We start from the raw sequence: 17,423 nt of genomic DNA, 5'->3' as shown, positions 1-17,423 counted from the left end.
AGTGGACGGCACTCCTGCCTCTGCCTGAATGTCTGCGCGGTGGAGGGGCCGTGTTTGCAGCTCCTCAGAACATTCTTCCTGACCCCGGCTCTGCCCCGGTGGTGTCCGGCCCCTCCCTGAGCCCCGACCTCCCTCTCAGCTGCACTGTTCCTCTGCACCCCGTAGTCCTGCCTTGGACAGGTGGCATCCACTCTGGACACCAAATCCAGCCCAAGGGCTCACTGCCTGCAATGTGCACAGGGTGAGATGGGCCACCCATTGTGGCGTGTCCTGTGGGTCCTGCCTATCTGTTCTAGAAGCTGGGGCTCTTCTCCCCGCCCTTTCTCAAGGCTTATCTGTCCTTGCATCTGTGCCAGCTCCTGCTGAGCTCTGGTGACATCAGCTCAGACGCCTCTTCTCACCCTCTGTTCTCGCCTTGTGTTGGCACCAAATTTCTGCTTTTGTAGCTGAAATCTCACTTATTAGCTGCGGCCACGCTAAAGAGCAGACAGACAGCCCCCAGCCTCACATGCCCCCACACACCACATGCACCACCAAGCAGTGCGGCGCCTGCCACCCACACCAGCCAGTCATCCAGCCCCAGCCTTGTCGCTCCTCCAGCCTATACTGTGTCCTCTGCAGAGTGGAGCCCATCATTCCTTCATCCTGTCTGTCACCCCCCAGGGGACGTCTGGGAGGCCGGCAGCCGCAGGGATTGAATCTTAGGCACGTGGCCCTCATCACTGCCGTGGCATCTTTTGCTGCCACAACTCAGTGGACCTAGGCGTTTTCCTCCTCTCTATCTTGTGAATCTTTTACTGTGAGAATCTTCAAGCATAAAAATGCATAGAATGGTGTGGTGAGCCCCTCATGGCCACCCCAGTACTTGACTCCCTCGGCCTCATGTGGCGCCAAGAGTTTCAGCAACCCCAACCCCGATCCCCGGCCTCATGCTCACCGTGTTCTCCCAACACCCCAGCGCTCTCTGATAGCCAGTGACGAGGAGCCAGGTCTCCGCCATGCCCGGTGCCCTCAGTGTCTACAGCTTGTGCCTCTGGGAGCCTTGGCAGACTAGCAGCAGCTCCTGAGCACATCCCCAAAGGGGCCAGGTGCAGGGACAGGCTGGCATGTACCTGCGGGCCCAGCCACGCCCACCTCCACGAGAGGGAGACGGCAAGCCCTAGGGCTTCTGGTCAGGACATTGCTGGATCCCATATTTCAGACAGGACAGCCCCGAAGAAGGATGGCCACCCACCGAGGAGGGCTGTCTGGTTGAACTCAAGCTCTGAGAGGCGATTGAAACCTGTGAAGATAGGAGCACCTGGCCTGGGGTTTCAGTGTCTGCAGGGTGGGCTTGGGGAGGGCCAGCCATCAGCTATGTCCTCCCTTCAGGAGGGGCCTGAGCCTGGCGTTGGGGGCTTCACCATTGCCCACAGCAGCTCTGGCCCTGGGTGGAGCCTGCAAGCCCCTCCTCCCACCAGCCAGAAGCAGCTGCACTCCCTTGGACCCGTTCCTTGGAGCTGGCTGCAGAGCCCTGTGGTGGCTCCTGAGGGGTCCTAGGAAGCGGTTCTCTCGACACACACTCCTGAGGCCAGAGCCGGGCCTCATGCACTTTTCCCTGCAGGAAGCTGTGCACTGCCAGGCTGTGTCTTCTGCCTGCTGCCTCCAGGACACGGAATCATTTCCTAATGGTGGCTCAGGGCGGCTCACAGCATATCATGACTGCTATACCTTTGGAGCCAGTACAGCCCTAGCAGCCAGTCAGTCAAGTCCAAGGGGTGCTGCGTGTGGTGACTCATGCCTGTAATCATAACAGATTGGGAGGCCGAGGTGGGAGGATCACTTGAGGCCAGAAGTTTGAAACCAGCTGGGGCCACATAGCAAGACCCCCATCTCTACAAAAATGTTAAGTTATCAGGGTGTGGTGTTGCACACCTCTAGTCCCGGCCACTCAGGAGGCTGAGGCGGGAGGATTGTTTGAGCCTTGGAGGTCCAGGCTGCAGTGCGCTATGATCACACCATTGCATTCCAGTCTCCGTGACAGAACAAGACCCTATCTCTTTTTGTTTTGGAGATGGAGTTTCACTCTTGTCACCCAGTCTGGAGTGCAGTGGCTTAATTTCAGCTCACCGTAGCCTCCACCTCCCAGGTTCAAGCGATTCTCCTGCCTCAGCCTCCCAAGTAGCTGGGACTACAGGTGTGTGCCACCACGCCTGGCTAATTTTTTGTATTTTTAGTAGAGACAGGGTTTCACCATGTTGGCCAGGCTGGTCTCGAACTCCTGACCTCAGGTGATCCGCCTGCCTCGGCCTCCCAAAGTGCTGGGATTCCAGGTGTGGGCCACTGTGCCCAGCCCCGTCAGGCATCTGTTTTTAATCCTTGCCTTTTAGACCTCAGCAAACTCCCCAGGCTTTGGAGCAAGCCCCTCATCCCACTTATTTTGGTTTTCTGGAGCCATTTCTCCAGGAGAAGTTTCCAAGCTGGTCTCCGTGGGGTGACCCCCCCAAACATCAGGAGGCCCAAGAACATCCTTCTCACATTTGATCTGCTTTCTCCCTAGAAACGCGTCGAACCTCTGTCCCTGGTCCCCCTAAATTCCTCTGTGTCGCGTCTCGGTGTGTTTTGTGTGTATATCCTGTTTGGCTTTCCTTGACCCTTTCTATTTGAGGCCTTGCAACTTTTTTTGAGGTTAGATAAAATTCACATACCATAAAATGCACCACTTCAAAGTGGCATTTAATATGCTCACAGAATTGTGCAATCCTCATTACTGCTCCCCAAAAAGAAGCCCTGTGCCTTTTAGCAGTTGTGCCCTCTTTCTCTGCCCTAGCTTGTGCCCACCTGCAGCCCACCGTCTCTGTAGGTTTGTCTGTTCTGGATGTTTCTGTGAGGCCGAGCTGTCCGTGTTCATTGAGTCCTTATTCCTTACATCCTCCCTGTCCATGTGCTTATCCCTCCCCTGGGCTCCTGCGGTACTCCCCGCACCCACTCTCGGAATTTCACCTTCCCCTGCCTTCTCTGTGGCCCTTCCTTCCTCCCAGGCAGGCCCCTCACTCGCTCCCCACTCACTGTGGCTGGTGTCTGCTCCCCGAAAGACCTCTGTGGCCCTTGTTCCTCCTGGGAGCCTGGCCCCCTGGTGTGCTTGTCCATCACACCAGCCATGCTCCTCAGGGTCTTATAAGCCCTCAAGGGGGTCCCAGTTACCAGCCTGGGTGGGCACTCAGGCCCCCCAAGGACCCAGCCCTTCTGTGTGTCTGCAGCCCTCTGAGGACTGTCCTACCTCCACTGTGGGCCTGGACTCCCTCTGCTGTGCCTGCAGCCGCCCGTCCTCACTCAGCCCCGCCCCCACACCCGGTGGTCTCACCCTCCCTCCCCAGGAGTGACTCTCGGACCCTCCCTGGGCTTTTGGGAGCTGGGCACACACCCCCACCCAGCACCTGGGCTCCAGCTTCTCCTCGTCCCCAGGGCCTGCTTGGGAGTAGCGATTCCTGGGGTTGGGGTCCCTGACAGCGTCCTGGTCATGGCTGCCCCCACAGTGTGGTCACCACCCACTCACCAAACCACCAGGCTGGGGCTCCTGAGTGGGAGGCACCCAGTGCTCTCAGGAGTCCTGGCCACCCCCAGCTTCACCTCCTTCCGGAGGCAGCAGATTTTGAGCAGTGACCACAGAGGCCCCCCAGGAGGAGGAGTGTGTGGCATGGCCAGAGCTCCCCACAGCCCGAGGGCCAGCCCTGCCCTGAGGCATCTGCCCACGACCCTGCACATCCCATTCTTCTCATAGAGCCACCCAGCAGATATTGGGGTCGGGGGGAAGCTGCAAATTACATCAACAACACCTTCAGTGGTGTTTCAGTTAAGGATAATGCAGTAATTTTAGAGCTGTCTGATGGGGTTGTGGCTATGCTGGCAGCCTCCATGACATTGCCTGGCCTGGAGGGGCTTCTGGAAGGACCATGTTTGCATGTGGCCATTGAGGGGCCTGGCCCAGCCACAGGAGGGCAGGGGTCCAGCAGTACTTTTCCATGCCTGGTATGGCTGGAGCTGCCAGCCACTGCTGCCATCCCATTACCAGCATCCAGGGGGACCGGGTGCGGTGGCTCACACTTGTAATCCTAACACTTTGGGAGGCTGAAGCAGGCAGATCACTTGAGGTCAGGAGTTCAAGACCAGCCTGACTAACACGGAGAAACCCCATCTCTACTAAAAATACAAAAACCAGCTGGGCATGGTGGCAGGTGGCTGTGATCCTAGCTACTTGGGAGGCAGAGGTGGGAGAATTGCTTGAACCCAGGAGGCGGAGGTTACAGTGAGCCAAGATCATGCCACTGCACTCCAGCCTGAGTGACAGCGAGACTTTGTCTCAAAAAAACAGAAACAGGCGTCTAAGGGAAACTGTCCGGGTTGGGGAGGCTGCCTGAGTGCTGTTTCCCACCCTCCCTGCCATGTGTCTGCCGGGGTCTGATGTCTGCAGAGCAGCCTCCGTGCCCCGAAAGGCCAGAGCTACCTGATGGGGTCTGGCACTTTGTTTTTTTGTTTGTTTGTTTGTTTTGTTTTTTTGAGACGGAGTCTCGCTCTGTCACCCAGGCTGGAGTGCAGTGGCGCGATCTCGGCTCACTGCAAGCTCCGCCTCCCAGGTTCACGCCATTCTCCTGCCTCAGCCTCTCCGAGTAGCTGGGACTACAGGCGCCCGCCACCACGCCCGGCTAATTTTTTGTATTTTTAGTAGAGACGGGGTTTCACCGTGGTCTCGATCTCCTGACCTCGTGATCCGCCCGCCTTGGCCTCCCAAAGTGCTGGGATTACAAGCGTGAGCCACCGCGCCTGGCCAAGTCTAGCACTTTGTCTAGCACTGCTGGGCGGGTTGCATCTGCTCCCACTCACAGCTCTGAAGTGACATGTGCCCTAGTCTGGAAGAGGCTCCCAGTGTCAAGGGGACTCTGCCCTGCTCAGGACACCAGCAGCCTCTCCCGTTTGGGAGCCTCAGACATCGCACTCCTCCTGGGCAGGAGCAGAAAGGTGGCTGGAGGTGCGGTCCTGTGGCCATTTCTCACTTGGATAAACCCTGCACTGTCCATCCGTGACCCCTTAGGATCCTGCGGTGTCCATGCCACACGGCCCAGGTCCCCGCGCCCCTGCAGCTGCCTACTGCCTGTCCTCCCTTCCCACGTGGCGCTCGGGCCGTAGGCCCCACACCAGGCCTCCTCCCTGAGGCTGCAGCCCCAGGCACGTGGGGGGCACCGTCCTCACGCAGCAGGCACGGTCATGTTCCATTGTCAGCTGCCTCCACCTGCACAGACTCGTGTCTGCGGAGACCAGAAGCTTCCAGAACCATCTGTTGGTGCTGCTGGTGGCTGTGGCCCATAGTGTTCTGGAACCACCTGCCCTGGTCCCAGATGTGCAGTGTGAGATGTGCACACGCTTAGGGCCCCATGGCCTTCTGGAAACCACAGGCGTGTCCCCAGCACCTTGGGAATGAGCCTGTCCTCTGTGGGAAGGAGGGGGTGGTTCTCAAACCACTGGCTCTTGGTGCTCAGGAGGGGCCTGCTGCAGTCCTGGGCATGGGGTGGTCGTTGTTCAAGACTGAGGCAGACTCAGGCTTTGAAAGGGTGCAGAGGCCAGGCGCAGTGGCTCACGCCTGTAATTCCAGCACTTTGGGAGGCCAAGGCGGACAGATCACCAGGTCAGGAGTTCGAGAGCACCCTGGCCAATGTGGTGAAACCCCCGTCTCTGCTAAAAAATACAAAAATTAGTTGGGCATGGTGATGCGCGCCTGTAGTCCCAGCTACTCAGGAGGCTGAGGCAGAAGAATCACTTGAACCTGGGAGGCAGAGGTTGCAGTGAACCAAGATCGCACTACTGTACACCAGCCTGGGCAACAGAGCAAGACTCCATCTCAAAAAAAAAAGTGCAGAAACCACCGCCCTGGGCAGCCATCCCCAGTACGAGGCACTGCCCATTAGGCCAGGGCAACCTGAGGCCTGTCTGGTTAGCCTCTCACCTGGGGTCTGGACAGAGTGAGGAGTCCTGTCCAGCAGCCGCTGCGTAGCCTGAGGGCCACCCTCAGGGTCAGGCAGTTTCAGGCCCCGTGTCACTCTCCAGGCCACTGAAAGGACTCGGTGGGGCGGCTTCTCCCGAGGAAGCTCCTGGAAGCTGAGGTTTCCTCGAATACAGGGTTCACAGGGCCTGGGGCTCTGGCCACCCCCCCCGGTTGTCCCCCAGACCACTGGGGACAGTGGCTCCCTCGACCTGTTGCCCCAAGTGGCCCTGCCCCTGCTGAGAGCCACAGCCTTTGGGGGTACAGGGTGGGGCTGTGGGGGATCTGGGTGGGCTCCCAAACCCATACCCTGGTCTCCCCAGGTACATCCAGACACTGAAGGACCACAGGCCCCGGATGGTGTGGGACAGCCAGGCCTCAGAGCACTTCTTCGAGTACAAGAAGTGAGTGTTTTGAAGTGCGTGGCCCGCTTCAGCCTTGTGTGCAGGGAGGGGCCCTGGAGGTGGAGATGAGGGAGCAGCAGGGCCCAGGGGGTCTCAGGGTCACGAACTCACTCGCTGCTACCGGCCCCGGAGCACAGCTGGACAGCAGGTGGCCACCTGGCGGGTGGGAGGAGTACAGGCCCTGGACCTTGGCTGTGAGGGGAGGAGGCTGGAACCAGCAGAGGCGGCGGACGGGCTGACAGTCCCTTTGTCTTGCAGGAGCCGCAGTGGGAGGCACATCGTCTTCTACCCAACCCTGAAGGTGCGTGTGCTGCCAGCCATGGGACCGGGGGAGGGGTGGGGCGTGCGACAGCCCAGCAGGCACTGACCTGGGGTCCCTGGGGTCCAGGCGGTGCTGCCCCTCGGCCTGGAGGACATCCCTGGGTGTTGGGGGACAGGCCCCAGCGGGTGCTCACACCTCCATCTGTGCCCAGTCCCTGCAGGTGCGGCTGGAGCTGGCCCAGGAGCTGGGCGTTGGGGTCTCTATCTGGGAGCTGGGCCAGGGCCTGGACTACTTCTACGACCTGCTCTAGGTGGGCATTGCGGCCTCTGCGGTGGACGTGTTCTTTTCTAAGCCATGGAGTGAGTGAGCAGGTGTGAAATACAGGCCTCTGCTCCGTTTGCTGTGACGGGTCTGCTGCAGTTCTCAGTTGGGGGTCCTGGGCACCGTGTGACTCCCCATCCTCCCATGAGGGGTCCCTGCCCTGGATGAGTCCTGGCTGGGGGACACCCTGAGAGCTCGAGCCCCTCCCACCCAGGCATCCACTGGCTGCCTCCTGTCAGCTGGGCAGGCGGGACCCACAGTACCTGCCCCACCAGGACAGCCTGGCTCAGGCCTTTCTGAGCTGCTTCTCACATCCTGGGCTGGATGTGGGTTTGGAAGCTCTGGAACCATCCCAGATTCGCCCACTCCTGGACTCGAGGGCCCTAGCAGGGACAGCTCTGCCCAGCATCACCCCAGGGCCTGGCAGTGATAGAGCTGAGAGCTCCACCCCCACATACCTGCCACCCACCTGGCCAGCCACAGCACGTGTGTCACCTGCAGAGAGCCACCCAGACGTCCCCACCGAGTCCAGCACAGCAAGGGTGCAGGGGCTGCCCTGGAAATGGGCTCAGAGGAGCTTGGCCCACCCTCTTGAAACTGGCCCTGGACCTTGGCTCAGCTCTGCCGCCTCAGGTAGTGTGACCCCCAGGCCAGCCTGGCCACATCAGGGAACATGGTGAGGGGCAACGGCAGGACCCGTGGGCCACATCGGGACAGGCATTTCCAGCGAGGGGTGGGGCAGAGGACATATGGCTGGCAGGCTACACCTACCCTGCCATGCAGTGGTGTCCAGGCTCTAGGGAGGCCCTGGGGAATTTGGAGGCATCATGAGCCAAGGCCTGGCGGCCCTCGTTCCCCTGCCCCTCATCACCATCCTGTCCTTGGCTGGCTGTGAGGACTCCCCTCCTCACCACTGGGGCCCACGGGGCTGAGGTGGGCAGTGGAGGGCATAGGGGGGTACATGTCCCAGGCAAGGTCTTGGGGGGACAGAAGTGAGTCCAGGGAGTAGGTGGGCCTGGGCGTCCCTCACTGAGAATGCCGTGGGGGTGAGGACGGTGAGGACAGGGTGGGCACTGGGTTCTGGTTTAGAGTCAGTAATGTTAGGGCGCAGTGGGCAGGGGGTCAGGACATCTGCAGCCGGCGGTGAGGAAGCATGGTGGGGTCTCCTCCACAGGACGGGAGCTGGGGAGGGGGTCCTGGGTTGGACCCAAGGCACCCACGCTTGAGAAAGGCTCCACCAGACGTCAGGGAGGCCTGCGAGCCGCCACAGTGCAGGTGCAGTGGTTCCCGCTGCCTTGCTGCTGCTGCTGCTTGACACAGGCATAGGAGATACAAGTGGTGTGTGCAGTGGCTCATGCCTGTAATCCCAGTACTTTGGGAAGCCGTGGCGGGAGGAACGCTGGGCAACATGGTGAAACCCCGTCTCTACCCACTAAAAATACAAAAATTAGCAAGACGTGGTGGCATGTGCATGTACTCCTAGCTACTCAGGAGGCTGAGGTGGGAGGATCACTTGATGAGGTTGAGGCTGCAGGGAGCTGTGACCGACTGCACTCCAAAAACTTGTCTAAAAAAACACAAGCTGCCACTGGCTTTAGGGCACTGACCTTGTGTCCCCAGAGGCGCTGACGCTAACATTCAAGTTGTTCTCAGGGGTCCTGTGGCTTCCGTCGGAGTGAGGGTGGGGGACACGCAGGTCTGGGAGGGTGGTGTGAGCCTGGAGCTAGGCATTGCCAGATCAGCATTGGGTGCAAGCAGGGGTGGGGATGCCACACAGGATGGGATGCCTAGAGCAGGCTGTCTCCCGGGAGGATGGGCAGAGGGTGGGGCAGGAATTAGCTGGAAATTGAGATTGTGGGGTGCAGTTTGGGGATCAGATGCCCCAACCTGAACTGACCATCATCCCTGTGGCTAGGGTCCCCCACAGCCCTCACCCCTGGCTGTGAGAATCCTGAGGCACCTTGATGCATTTTTTTTTGTGTGCCCTGTGACAAGTGCTCTGTGCTGCCAGCTCACTTAAAGGGGCAGAGTTGTAGGAACAAAATAGGGGAAAAGCGGAGCCCCACCTTGACAGGAGGCCCCAGGGTAGGGGGTGATGTGGAGAGAGGCCCTCCTCAGGAGGCGGCCCCAGGGTGAGGGTTTTTGGGCAGGGGAGCCCCACCTCCGGAGGAAGCCCCTGGGGTGGGGGGTGAAGCAGAGGGAGGCCACCCCTAGCACAGGCCTACAGTTCAGGGACAGCCCCCCAGGGGCCTTGGCACTTTATTTTTTATTTTTATTTATTACTATTTTTTTTTTTGAGATGGAGTCTTCCCCTGTCATCCAGGCTAGAGTGCAATGGTGCGATCTCGGCTCACTGCAACCTCCGTCTCCTGGAATCAAGCGATTCTCCTGCCTCAGCCTCCCAAGTAGCTGGAATTACAGGTGCCCGCCACCACACCTGGCTAATTTCTGTATTTTGGTAGAGACGGGGTTTCACCATGTTAGCCAGGCTGGTCTCAAACTCCTGACCTCAGGTGATCCACCCACTTTGGCCTCCCAAAGCCAAAGGGATTACAGGTATGAGTCACTACGCCTGGCCTCGTCACCACTTCTTAGAGCTAATGTCATGATTTCCTTAAAACCAGAGGTCTGGAGACTGCTCTGCAGGCAGCTCCCCCAAGCCTGTGCACCAGGTGACCCCACAGCCACAGGGCTTTGCCTAAGCACTGTTCATGCCAGAGGCTGCCCTGCCCCAGGCCTGGGTGCCAGAAGGGAAGATAGGGTAGGGAAAACAGACTAGCAATAGACGCAAGGCTGCTGCTCACACTTTATTAAGATGCACCAGGAGCCCCACAGGCCCACTACGGAATGTAGGTGAGGGGTCCATGGCCCCGCCTGGAGCACCAGGACCAGCGGGGCCACCTCCAAGATGCGGAGACCCGGCTCCTCCAGCCCCAACCCGTTTCCCAGGAGGCTGGGGGCCACAGGCTGGCTCCCGTGTGAACACTGCTCCGGAGAATACGTAAATATAAAAAGTGCTGGGGGCCCCTCCCACCCCTGCCCCGGGTTCTGCAGCCAGCTCGTAGCCACCCCTCCCAGGGGGGGTCCGGGGGCCCTGAAGCCACCTGAGCCAGGGCCTTCCAGAAACAGGGTTCCGGGGGCTCCGGGCACCTGTCCCTCCCTCCCTCCTCCCAGCATGGGGCAGAGCACCGAGGCTGGTGGTGGGAAAGGCAGCTGTGGGCGCGGCTGTCTCCCCGTGGGCGTCCTTTTGGCAGAGAAGCGGGCGGCGGGCGGCCTACGCGCAGTACGTGTCTGCCTTGACCACCTGGCAGTACATGGTCATGGCGAAGGTCAGGCCCAGGATCTGTGGGGAGGGGAGGAGGGCTGGGCGCGGCAGCTCCACAGGCTCAGGCCTCAAGCCCAGAGCAGTCCCTGTCCTCAGCAGGTGCCCTGGCCCTGACCCCGGGGCAGGCGACACAGTGGCAGAGCCCTTCAGCTTCCCAGTGGCTTGCACGCCCCACCCAACCCCTGTGGCTTGAGCCACAGCACCCTCCCCTGAGCCTTGCAGGCATGAGGACACCCAGGACTTCCTGAGGGCTATGGAGTTTGGAGAGCAGGGGCCACTGGCACCAGGGCCCCGGCTGCCACCCTCTGTGCACTGGCCAGTCCTAGGCCACCAACCAACACGGACGGCCGCCGGCCTCCACCCCACAGCAGCCTCTGCCTCTGTCCACTAGGAGGGAGCCCACCGTCCCCACAGGCCATCCCTGCCCATCCCCCTGAACTCACCCTCCTGCTTTTGCCCCAGCCTCCCCCGATCATGGGTTCCTGGGGGTAAGGTCTTTGCTACTTTGTTCCCTGGGCTCAGAAGGCCCCAACAAAGTGGGGGCAGGGAGCCCGCAGGCCCCCAGGCCATACCTGCACCAGCGCCGTGCACAGCCCAAAGATGCCCACAGCCAGCAGGTTCTCCTGAAGCCACACCTTCACTGTCTCGTAGCATGGCTGCAGGGAGGCATGTCATGCGTGTCACGGCAGGGCCTGCTGGCCCCACCCTCTAGGCACCCGCCAGCCCCGAGGGTGGGGGTCTCACTCACCGCCTTCCACCAGGTGCCGGGGGCGTGCAGCCCACAGCTCTCACTGAACTCCAGGCAGCAGGAGTCAGGCACCCGTGTGGCATTGTACACCTCAAACCAGTCAGTGTAGTTGGAGACACCACAGCAGCGGAACTGGGGGGCAAGCTCAGGTCGGGCTGAGGCGGGAGGGGAGGGGGCACCCGCTGACCCCGCCCACCTGCCCACACCTCACGTCGGTCTGGATGATGCTCCAGGCGTTGGTGAGGCCCACGTTGCCCTGCGTGCCGTACAGGTGCAAGCCTTTCTTCAGGTCTCGCTGGGCATACCTGTCAATCTGGGGGTGTGGGGAGGGGGTCAGCAGGGCCCCTCCTACTGTACCCCACGCCTCCCTCATCCAGACCCCCTTGCTGACCCCTAAGCTGGGCCCCTCCTGCGCCTGGTCCTGAAGTGTCTCCCACCCCTCCTAGCCCACCAAGCTGCAGACACACCGGCCCCATGTCCTCCCAGCAGCCCTGAGGCCCAGGGCCCCCACCTCTGGGCTTCCTCCCCAGGCTGGGGGAGGACCACAGGTCCTGGGGGGACAGAGGACAGGGACACAGGTGCCTCCACGCATCGGGACACATGCAGCCATACTCTGTGAGCTAAAAGTCAGGGGCTATGAGTGCTGAGCCCACCCAGCACCCTGGCCTCAGTCCCCAATATTCAATGAGGACCTGGGGCACCCTGGAGCAGGGGCTGATTCCCGGGCTGGGGCAGGGAATGCAGGAGGAGGCTGGAGCACCCTGCAGTGCCAGGAAGTCAGGACATGCCCCAAAATGAAAAGTCTATTGATGGGGGCGCGTCAGGGGACCCAGTAGTTGACGGCAGGAACTCCCCAGGGCCAAGGACGGGCAGTGTGATTCACAAAACAAAGTAGTGTTGTGTTCTAGTTTGGAGTGCAGCCTCAATAGCCAGGACTTCATCCCAAGATAAACAAATGGCTGAATATATAAATGAGTGGCCGAGAGGCCGCTCTACAGAGCAGAACCCCACGGTGCACAGCCAGGACGGGGCGCTGGGAGCAGATGGCTCAGGATGCTGTGTCAGAGGGCGGGGGACAACCTGGGGCACACCCTCCAGGTGGGGTGGCAGTGCCCTCATGCCCCAGTCGCCGCAGAGCCACAGCACAGCCTCCCAGGGTTGCCGGTGGTGCCCCTCCAGGCCTGGTAAATCCACACCCGCTGTCCTGGCCACCAGTGAGGGCAGATGCAGGGCCACTCTGTCCACACCGGGCCCACGATGCTCCCTGGGAGTAAGGATGGAGCCCCCAGCCCTGCAGTTGGGCCTGTGGCCAAGGTGGCCGTACCTTGTCCGTGTAGGCGAAGAAGAGGATGGCGATGGTGGCCTCCAGCAGGAACACCAGCAGCAGCAGCAGGAAGAACTGTGGAGGGGCAGGCTCAGACGGGGACCCGACAGGCCCCACGGCCTCCGCCCCATAGCATGCCAGGGGTCAGGGCCACGCACCTCATGGATACCTGGTGCTGCCGGGAAACCTCTGCCAGGCCCCCACTCCCAGAGACCCCAGAACGCTGCCCCCACCTCAGAACCCTTGGCCCCAGGTCCAGGGACTGTGGCTGTTGTGTCCTGCTCAGCCCCTGAGTGTGGGGCCCCGGGCTGGCCTGGGCTCCCCTCCCCTGCCCCCATCCCTGGGGCAACCCAGACACCCCCAAGTGGGCACAAGTCCCTGTTCCTGAGGCCCCAGCCCCTGTCAGCTGCCTTCAGGACATCTCCATCCAGGGGCCTGTGTCTGGCAGGTGCCTCACTGGGTGCCTGTATCTTCATGGTGGGAAGATGCCCCAGCAGGGGCCACAGCTGGGCTGCAGAGGTCCCCTCTGCCCCCACATCACAGCCCTCAGGGCAGTCAGGGTGGCTGATGCCCCCTCCAGCAGGACCACAGGCTGCAAGCTCCACCTCTGACCACGCAAGCTTCCCCCTCCTGGCGGCAGCCTCAAAGCTCCGCCGGACCCCAGCCCTGCTGCTCCTCCATGCAGGGGTCAGTGACACCCACAAAAGAGGAGGGCAGGCATAGACAGTGTGTGTCCAGGAGCTGGGGGGCCCAGGCAGAGTGGGCATGAGCGGGGCAGACAGGGTGCTGGGCTAAGGACACAGGACTCCCTCACCCCCAGTAGGTACCCAGAGTTCTGGTCCTAAGTCACCCATGGGAAAGGGGGTTGGGCTTTGGTCCCTGGAGGCCTGGCGGGGCCCACACACAGCAGCTTCCTCAACTGTTTGAGGAGCTCCAAGCCCCAGCAGGGCTGCCACAGACCTCCACTCACTGCCTCCAGGGGTCTCTGGGCCCCAACCTGATGCCAGGGAGGCTGACAGATGTGGGGCTTGCCCCCAGGAAGGGGTATGGAGGGGAGTGGGCTGGCTGAGGCGACCTAAGGGAGGCCCCACCCCATCCAGGGCTTCTCAGACAAAGGAGTGATCGGAAGCCTCGTGATTTAGGACCTCAGCAGGCTGCACACCCCCCATGGGGCCCATGGCCTCGGCCAGGCATATTAATCGGTAGCAAGCCTGTGTTTCCATCTAGGAGCCCTTTTCCTTTTTAATTATCTGTAATTAACATTTCCAAGGAGGATAAACATATCCCTGCCTGTAAGTCCATCCCCGAGGCGAGGTGGGGACTGGGAGGGTCCCAGCAGATGGTCCCAGGGAGTTGAGAAATCAGACCCCCAACAAGAAGCTGGGAAAGGGGCCACAGTGGGGGTGGGGTGGTCAGGAATGAATCATGGAGACCGCAAGCCCGTGAAAGTCTGCGCATGCATGTGTACATGTGTATGGGGCTGTACCTGCGCTCACCAGGGCCAGTGTCCCGTCAGGGGAGGCCTCTGACAAGGTACAGCATGTTCTCTTGAGAGAGTGACCCCCCACGTCACTCTGCAAATTACCCCCCAGCCCCAGTGTAGCCTGGAAGACCCAACGGTGGCCAGGGCCCCGGGCCACACTCCAGGCTTGGAGGTCACATCTGGGGGGTCACTGCAGCAGCCAAGGCCTGGGGGATCACTGGAGCCCCACCCTGCGTGGTCCCACCTGGAGCATTGCTTGGGCCCCAGAACTCACAGTGAGCAGGAGGCACTTGTTCTCCTTGATGGCGCCCAGGCAGCCCACGAAGCCGATGGCCATGACAAAGGCGCCGGTGATGATGAGCAGGTTGGCAGCCGACAGGGACGGGAAGGAGGAGGACAGCGTGGCAAAGCTCCCCTGTGTGGCAGCCAGCCAGATGCCGACGCCCAGCACGCCACAGCCTCCCAGCTAGGGCACGGCAACATGAGAGACACAGACAGGGTGAGGCCCCAGGGCAGAGCACAGCCCACAAGCCCAAAGCCACGCTGCCTTCCAGCCTGAGCCAGAACCACCTAGAGTCCTGCTAAATCCCACGGCAGCCCTGGGGGGTGTCCAGGGCAGGTCAGTCTTTCCCGACACCCTGGGCTGGCACCCCATCCCCAAACCCACAGTCCATGGCCACAGTGGGGGAGGCTCCCTTGTACCTCTGAACCACTCCCTCTAGGAGGGATCCGCCCACCCCCTGGCCTGGAGCCAAAAGGACGGGATCTTAGGCCCCAGGACGAAGTCTGCACACCCCCAACCCCACTTCACCCTCCGGTTTGGGCAGTGCAGAAGGCCCACTCCCCACCTGACAGGCCACTCCAGCCTTTCCAGACTGTGCTGTCAGGGAGACCCAGCCCTGCCCTCACTCTGGGATGGGGCTTCCTGGCAGGTGGTCCCAGGATTCCGATGCCCAGCTCCGGACAAGGTCTCTGTGATGTCCCCGGCTGTCCCCTGTCACTTGTGGCAGGAGAAACGCTGATTCCCTCATGCTTTGCTCCTGGTTATGAGTTTTTTTTGTTTTGTTTTTTTTTTGGAGTTGGAGTCTCACCCTATTGCTCAGGCTGGAGTGCAGTGGCACCATCTCGTCTCACTGCAACCTCCTCCGCCTCCCAGGTTCAATCAAGCGATTCTCCTGCCTCAGCCTCCCAAGTAGCTGGGACTACAGGCATGCACTACCACACTCGGCTAATTTTTTGTATTTTTAGTAGAGACGGTTTAGCCACAATGGTCTTTTTTTTTTTTTTTTTTTTTTTTTTTGAGACTGAGTCTCGCACTGTCACCCAGGCTGGAGTGCAGTGGCGCGATCTCGGCTCACTGCAAGCTCCACCTCCTGGGTTCACGCTATTCTCCTGCCTCAGCCTCCCGAGTAGCTGGGACTACAGGTGCCCGCCACCATGCCTGGCTAATTTTTTGTATTTTTAGTAGAGACGGAGTTCCACCATGTTAGCCAGGATGGTCTTGATCTCCTGACCTGGTGATCCGCCCACCTTGGCCTCCCAAAGTGCTGGGATTACCGGTGTGGTCCACCACGTCCAGCCACCAGGATGGTCTTGATCTCAATCTCCTGACCTCATGATCAGCCCACCTCGGCCTCCCAAAGTGCTGAGATTACAGGTGTAAGCCACCGCGCCCAGCCAAGTTATGATTTCTTACAGCCACATGGGCACTGGCGGCAACAGAGCAGGTGGGTCCCACAGGAGCACCTGCCGCCTGGAGGGCCACCTCCCACAGCCTCTGTAACCGCCGGAGCTCTTACTGTGTTTTCTAAGTGCTTGTTCTTATAAAAATCAATTAAAACAGGAAGAGGCCGGGGGAGACGAGGGGATGCTGTGCCTGGAGAGGGTGCTAGGCTGCTGGCCCAGCAAGGCCTCAAGGGAAGCAGGGGTCCGCCAGGACCTTTAGACACTGAGGCCTCAGGGTTGGGCCGTTTCAGGATGAAACGGGAGATATGCTCCAGGCCTGGGCACGGGGCAAGCAGTCCCCCGAAAATGCTGACCAGCTCCCGGTCTGCAGCGTGGGCGCCCAGGTGGGTGGTGGGTAGACGTCCTGGGGTGCCGATGGTTGACTGGTTCTGGGGAAGGGCCGCACAGCCCTGGGGGATCCCTGCCCCACCCTGGACTGGATGGGACTTGGGAGAGGGCTGGCAAAGCCACCCCTCAACCCGATGGAACCCCTCGGAGCACCCAGACCACATGCCTGAGGACAGGCTCAGACCTCAGGCTCTGGGGGGTTCCCTGGAGACTACCAGAAGCCTCAAATCACCCCATAAAAGCCTCCCAAGCCCCAGTGGCCAGACTCACACCCCACTTTCCAGACAGAAACCAAGGCTGGGAGATGAGCTGCTGGCCACCAGCAGCCACCCCACCCCCACCTGCCACACCAGCCCAGCTCAAGACAGGCCTGGGGCCTCCACCCTGGCAGGGCTCACGCAGGCCCCATGGGCCCCAAGACTCTTGCCTCAGGGGGCTTGGAGGTGGGAGATGCCCCCTCCTCGTGTGCACGCTCCCTTGCCCCTCCCTGAGCAGTGCATCAGCCAGGGTCAGGCTGGAGGTTAGAGGCCACCACCCTTTTACTGGCTGGCTGGCAGGCAGGAGCCTGTGCTGGGGAGATGGGACACAGCTCCCTGCCTGAGGGCCGGCGTGGCCGCTGGTGCCTCGAGGTTCAGGCCAGGCCTGTCACTGGTGTCTTGGGTCCCTCTGGGCTTCACAGGGTGAAATCCCCTTAGAGCAGAATCCCCCCACTGCTGGGGCCCACAAGTCCCACAAACGCTCAGGCCGTCCTGGGGAGAATGCAGGCTCTGTCCTTCCCCAGCCTCCCAGAGGTAGCATCTCTGCTTAACGTTCAAAACAGAACGCCGTCCGGAGGCTGCCAGCACAGGGCCTGTCCTGGGAAGCTCTGCAGAGCCATTGGCTTCTGTTGCTTGCTGAGCTCTGACACCCACGCCCAGAGCCCCTCCCCAGCAGGCCAGGCACAGCGCACAGGGGCACAGGGGAGCTGGACAGACTGGGTGCAGGAAGAGGGGTCACCCCTGTGCTCTGGGCCCCAGGATTGGGAGTACCGAGGCAGGAGCTGACTTGCTGGCTTTGACCACACAGCCCCCCGTGGCTCCAGGGGTGCTGCTAAGGAGCCAATAGGAGACCTGGGCACAGCGCCCAGCCCGGGTATGGCTTCTGAGCAAACCCAGCCCCCGAAGCAGCTCAGGGGGATAGGGGAGGCTTCCCAGGAGACCAGGAAAAGGCTTGGGGGTGGGAGCCAGCAAACCCCAGTGGAGGGCGGCCCAGAGACGTACCAGGGGAGGGATGCATGAGCCTGAGACGTGTGAGCCAAGGTGCATGTGAGCCCGGGGTGCATGGGAGCTGGGGTGCGTGTGGGTCCAGGGTTCGTGTGGGCAGGGGTGCATGTGAGCCGGGGTCCGTGTGAGTCGGGGTGCGTGTGAGTCAGGGTGCGTGGGAGCAGGTGTGCGTGTGAGCCCACGGTGCATGGAATCGGGGGTGTGTGTG

At 61.1% G+C, this 17,423-nt stretch overlaps 2 protein-coding genes across 12 annotated transcripts in view; one reads left to right on the top strand and one right to left on the bottom strand.

Annotated features, from left to right (window-relative positions):
- CHID1 (chitinase domain containing 1) overlaps positions 1 to 17,423 on the top strand; it is a 36,439-nt gene that overhangs the window by 16,548 nt on the left and 2,468 nt on the right. Inside the window, exons 4-8 of one of the 4 annotated variants that reach the window (XR_009213032.1) lie at positions 6,337 to 6,417; positions 6,676 to 6,718; positions 6,891 to 6,989; positions 7,502 to 7,633; positions 9,300 to 9,727. Coding sequence is in view for 3 of the 4 variants with exons in the window: in XM_058437105.1 (XP_058293088.1) it covers positions 6,337 to 6,417; positions 6,676 to 6,718; positions 6,891 to 6,989 (223 nt within the window). In the remaining variant the exon portion in view is untranslated. Of the gene's footprint in view, positions 1 to 6,336; positions 6,418 to 6,675; positions 6,719 to 6,890; positions 7,086 to 7,501; positions 7,634 to 9,299; positions 9,728 to 17,423 lie in introns of those variants that run through there. The other 3 variants (XM_058437105.1, XM_032149370.2, XM_032149372.2) reach the window with 3 other exon arrangements.
- Positions 9,795 to 17,423, bottom strand: part of TSPAN4 (tetraspanin 4) — a 24,051-nt gene continuing 16,422 nt past the window's right edge. For all 8 annotated transcript variants that reach the window (XM_032149360.2, XM_032149364.2, XM_032149362.2 and 5 more), the window contains 6 exons: positions 14,155 to 14,346; positions 12,398 to 12,472; positions 11,285 to 11,386; positions 11,074 to 11,205; positions 10,898 to 10,981; positions 9,795 to 10,343 (listed from right to left, as the gene is read on the bottom strand). In XM_032149360.2, coding sequence (XP_032005251.1) covers positions 10,275 to 10,343; positions 10,898 to 10,981; positions 11,074 to 11,205; positions 11,285 to 11,386; positions 12,398 to 12,472; positions 14,155 to 14,346 — 654 coding nt within the window. In that variant the 3' untranslated portion in view covers positions 9,795 to 10,274. The remainder of the gene's footprint in view (positions 10,344 to 10,897; positions 10,982 to 11,073; positions 11,206 to 11,284; positions 11,387 to 12,397; positions 12,473 to 14,154; positions 14,347 to 17,423) is intronic.

Source organism: Hylobates moloch, unplaced genomic scaffold (assembly GCF_009828535.3).
Source record: "Hylobates moloch isolate HMO894 unplaced genomic scaffold, HMol_V3 SCAFFOLD_4, whole genome shotgun sequence".
NCBI lineage: Eukaryota > Metazoa > Chordata > Mammalia > Primates > Hylobatidae > Hylobates > Hylobates moloch.
The sequence above is the reverse complement of the archived record's forward strand: the minus strand, read 5'-3'. Positions and strand labels throughout refer to the sequence as shown.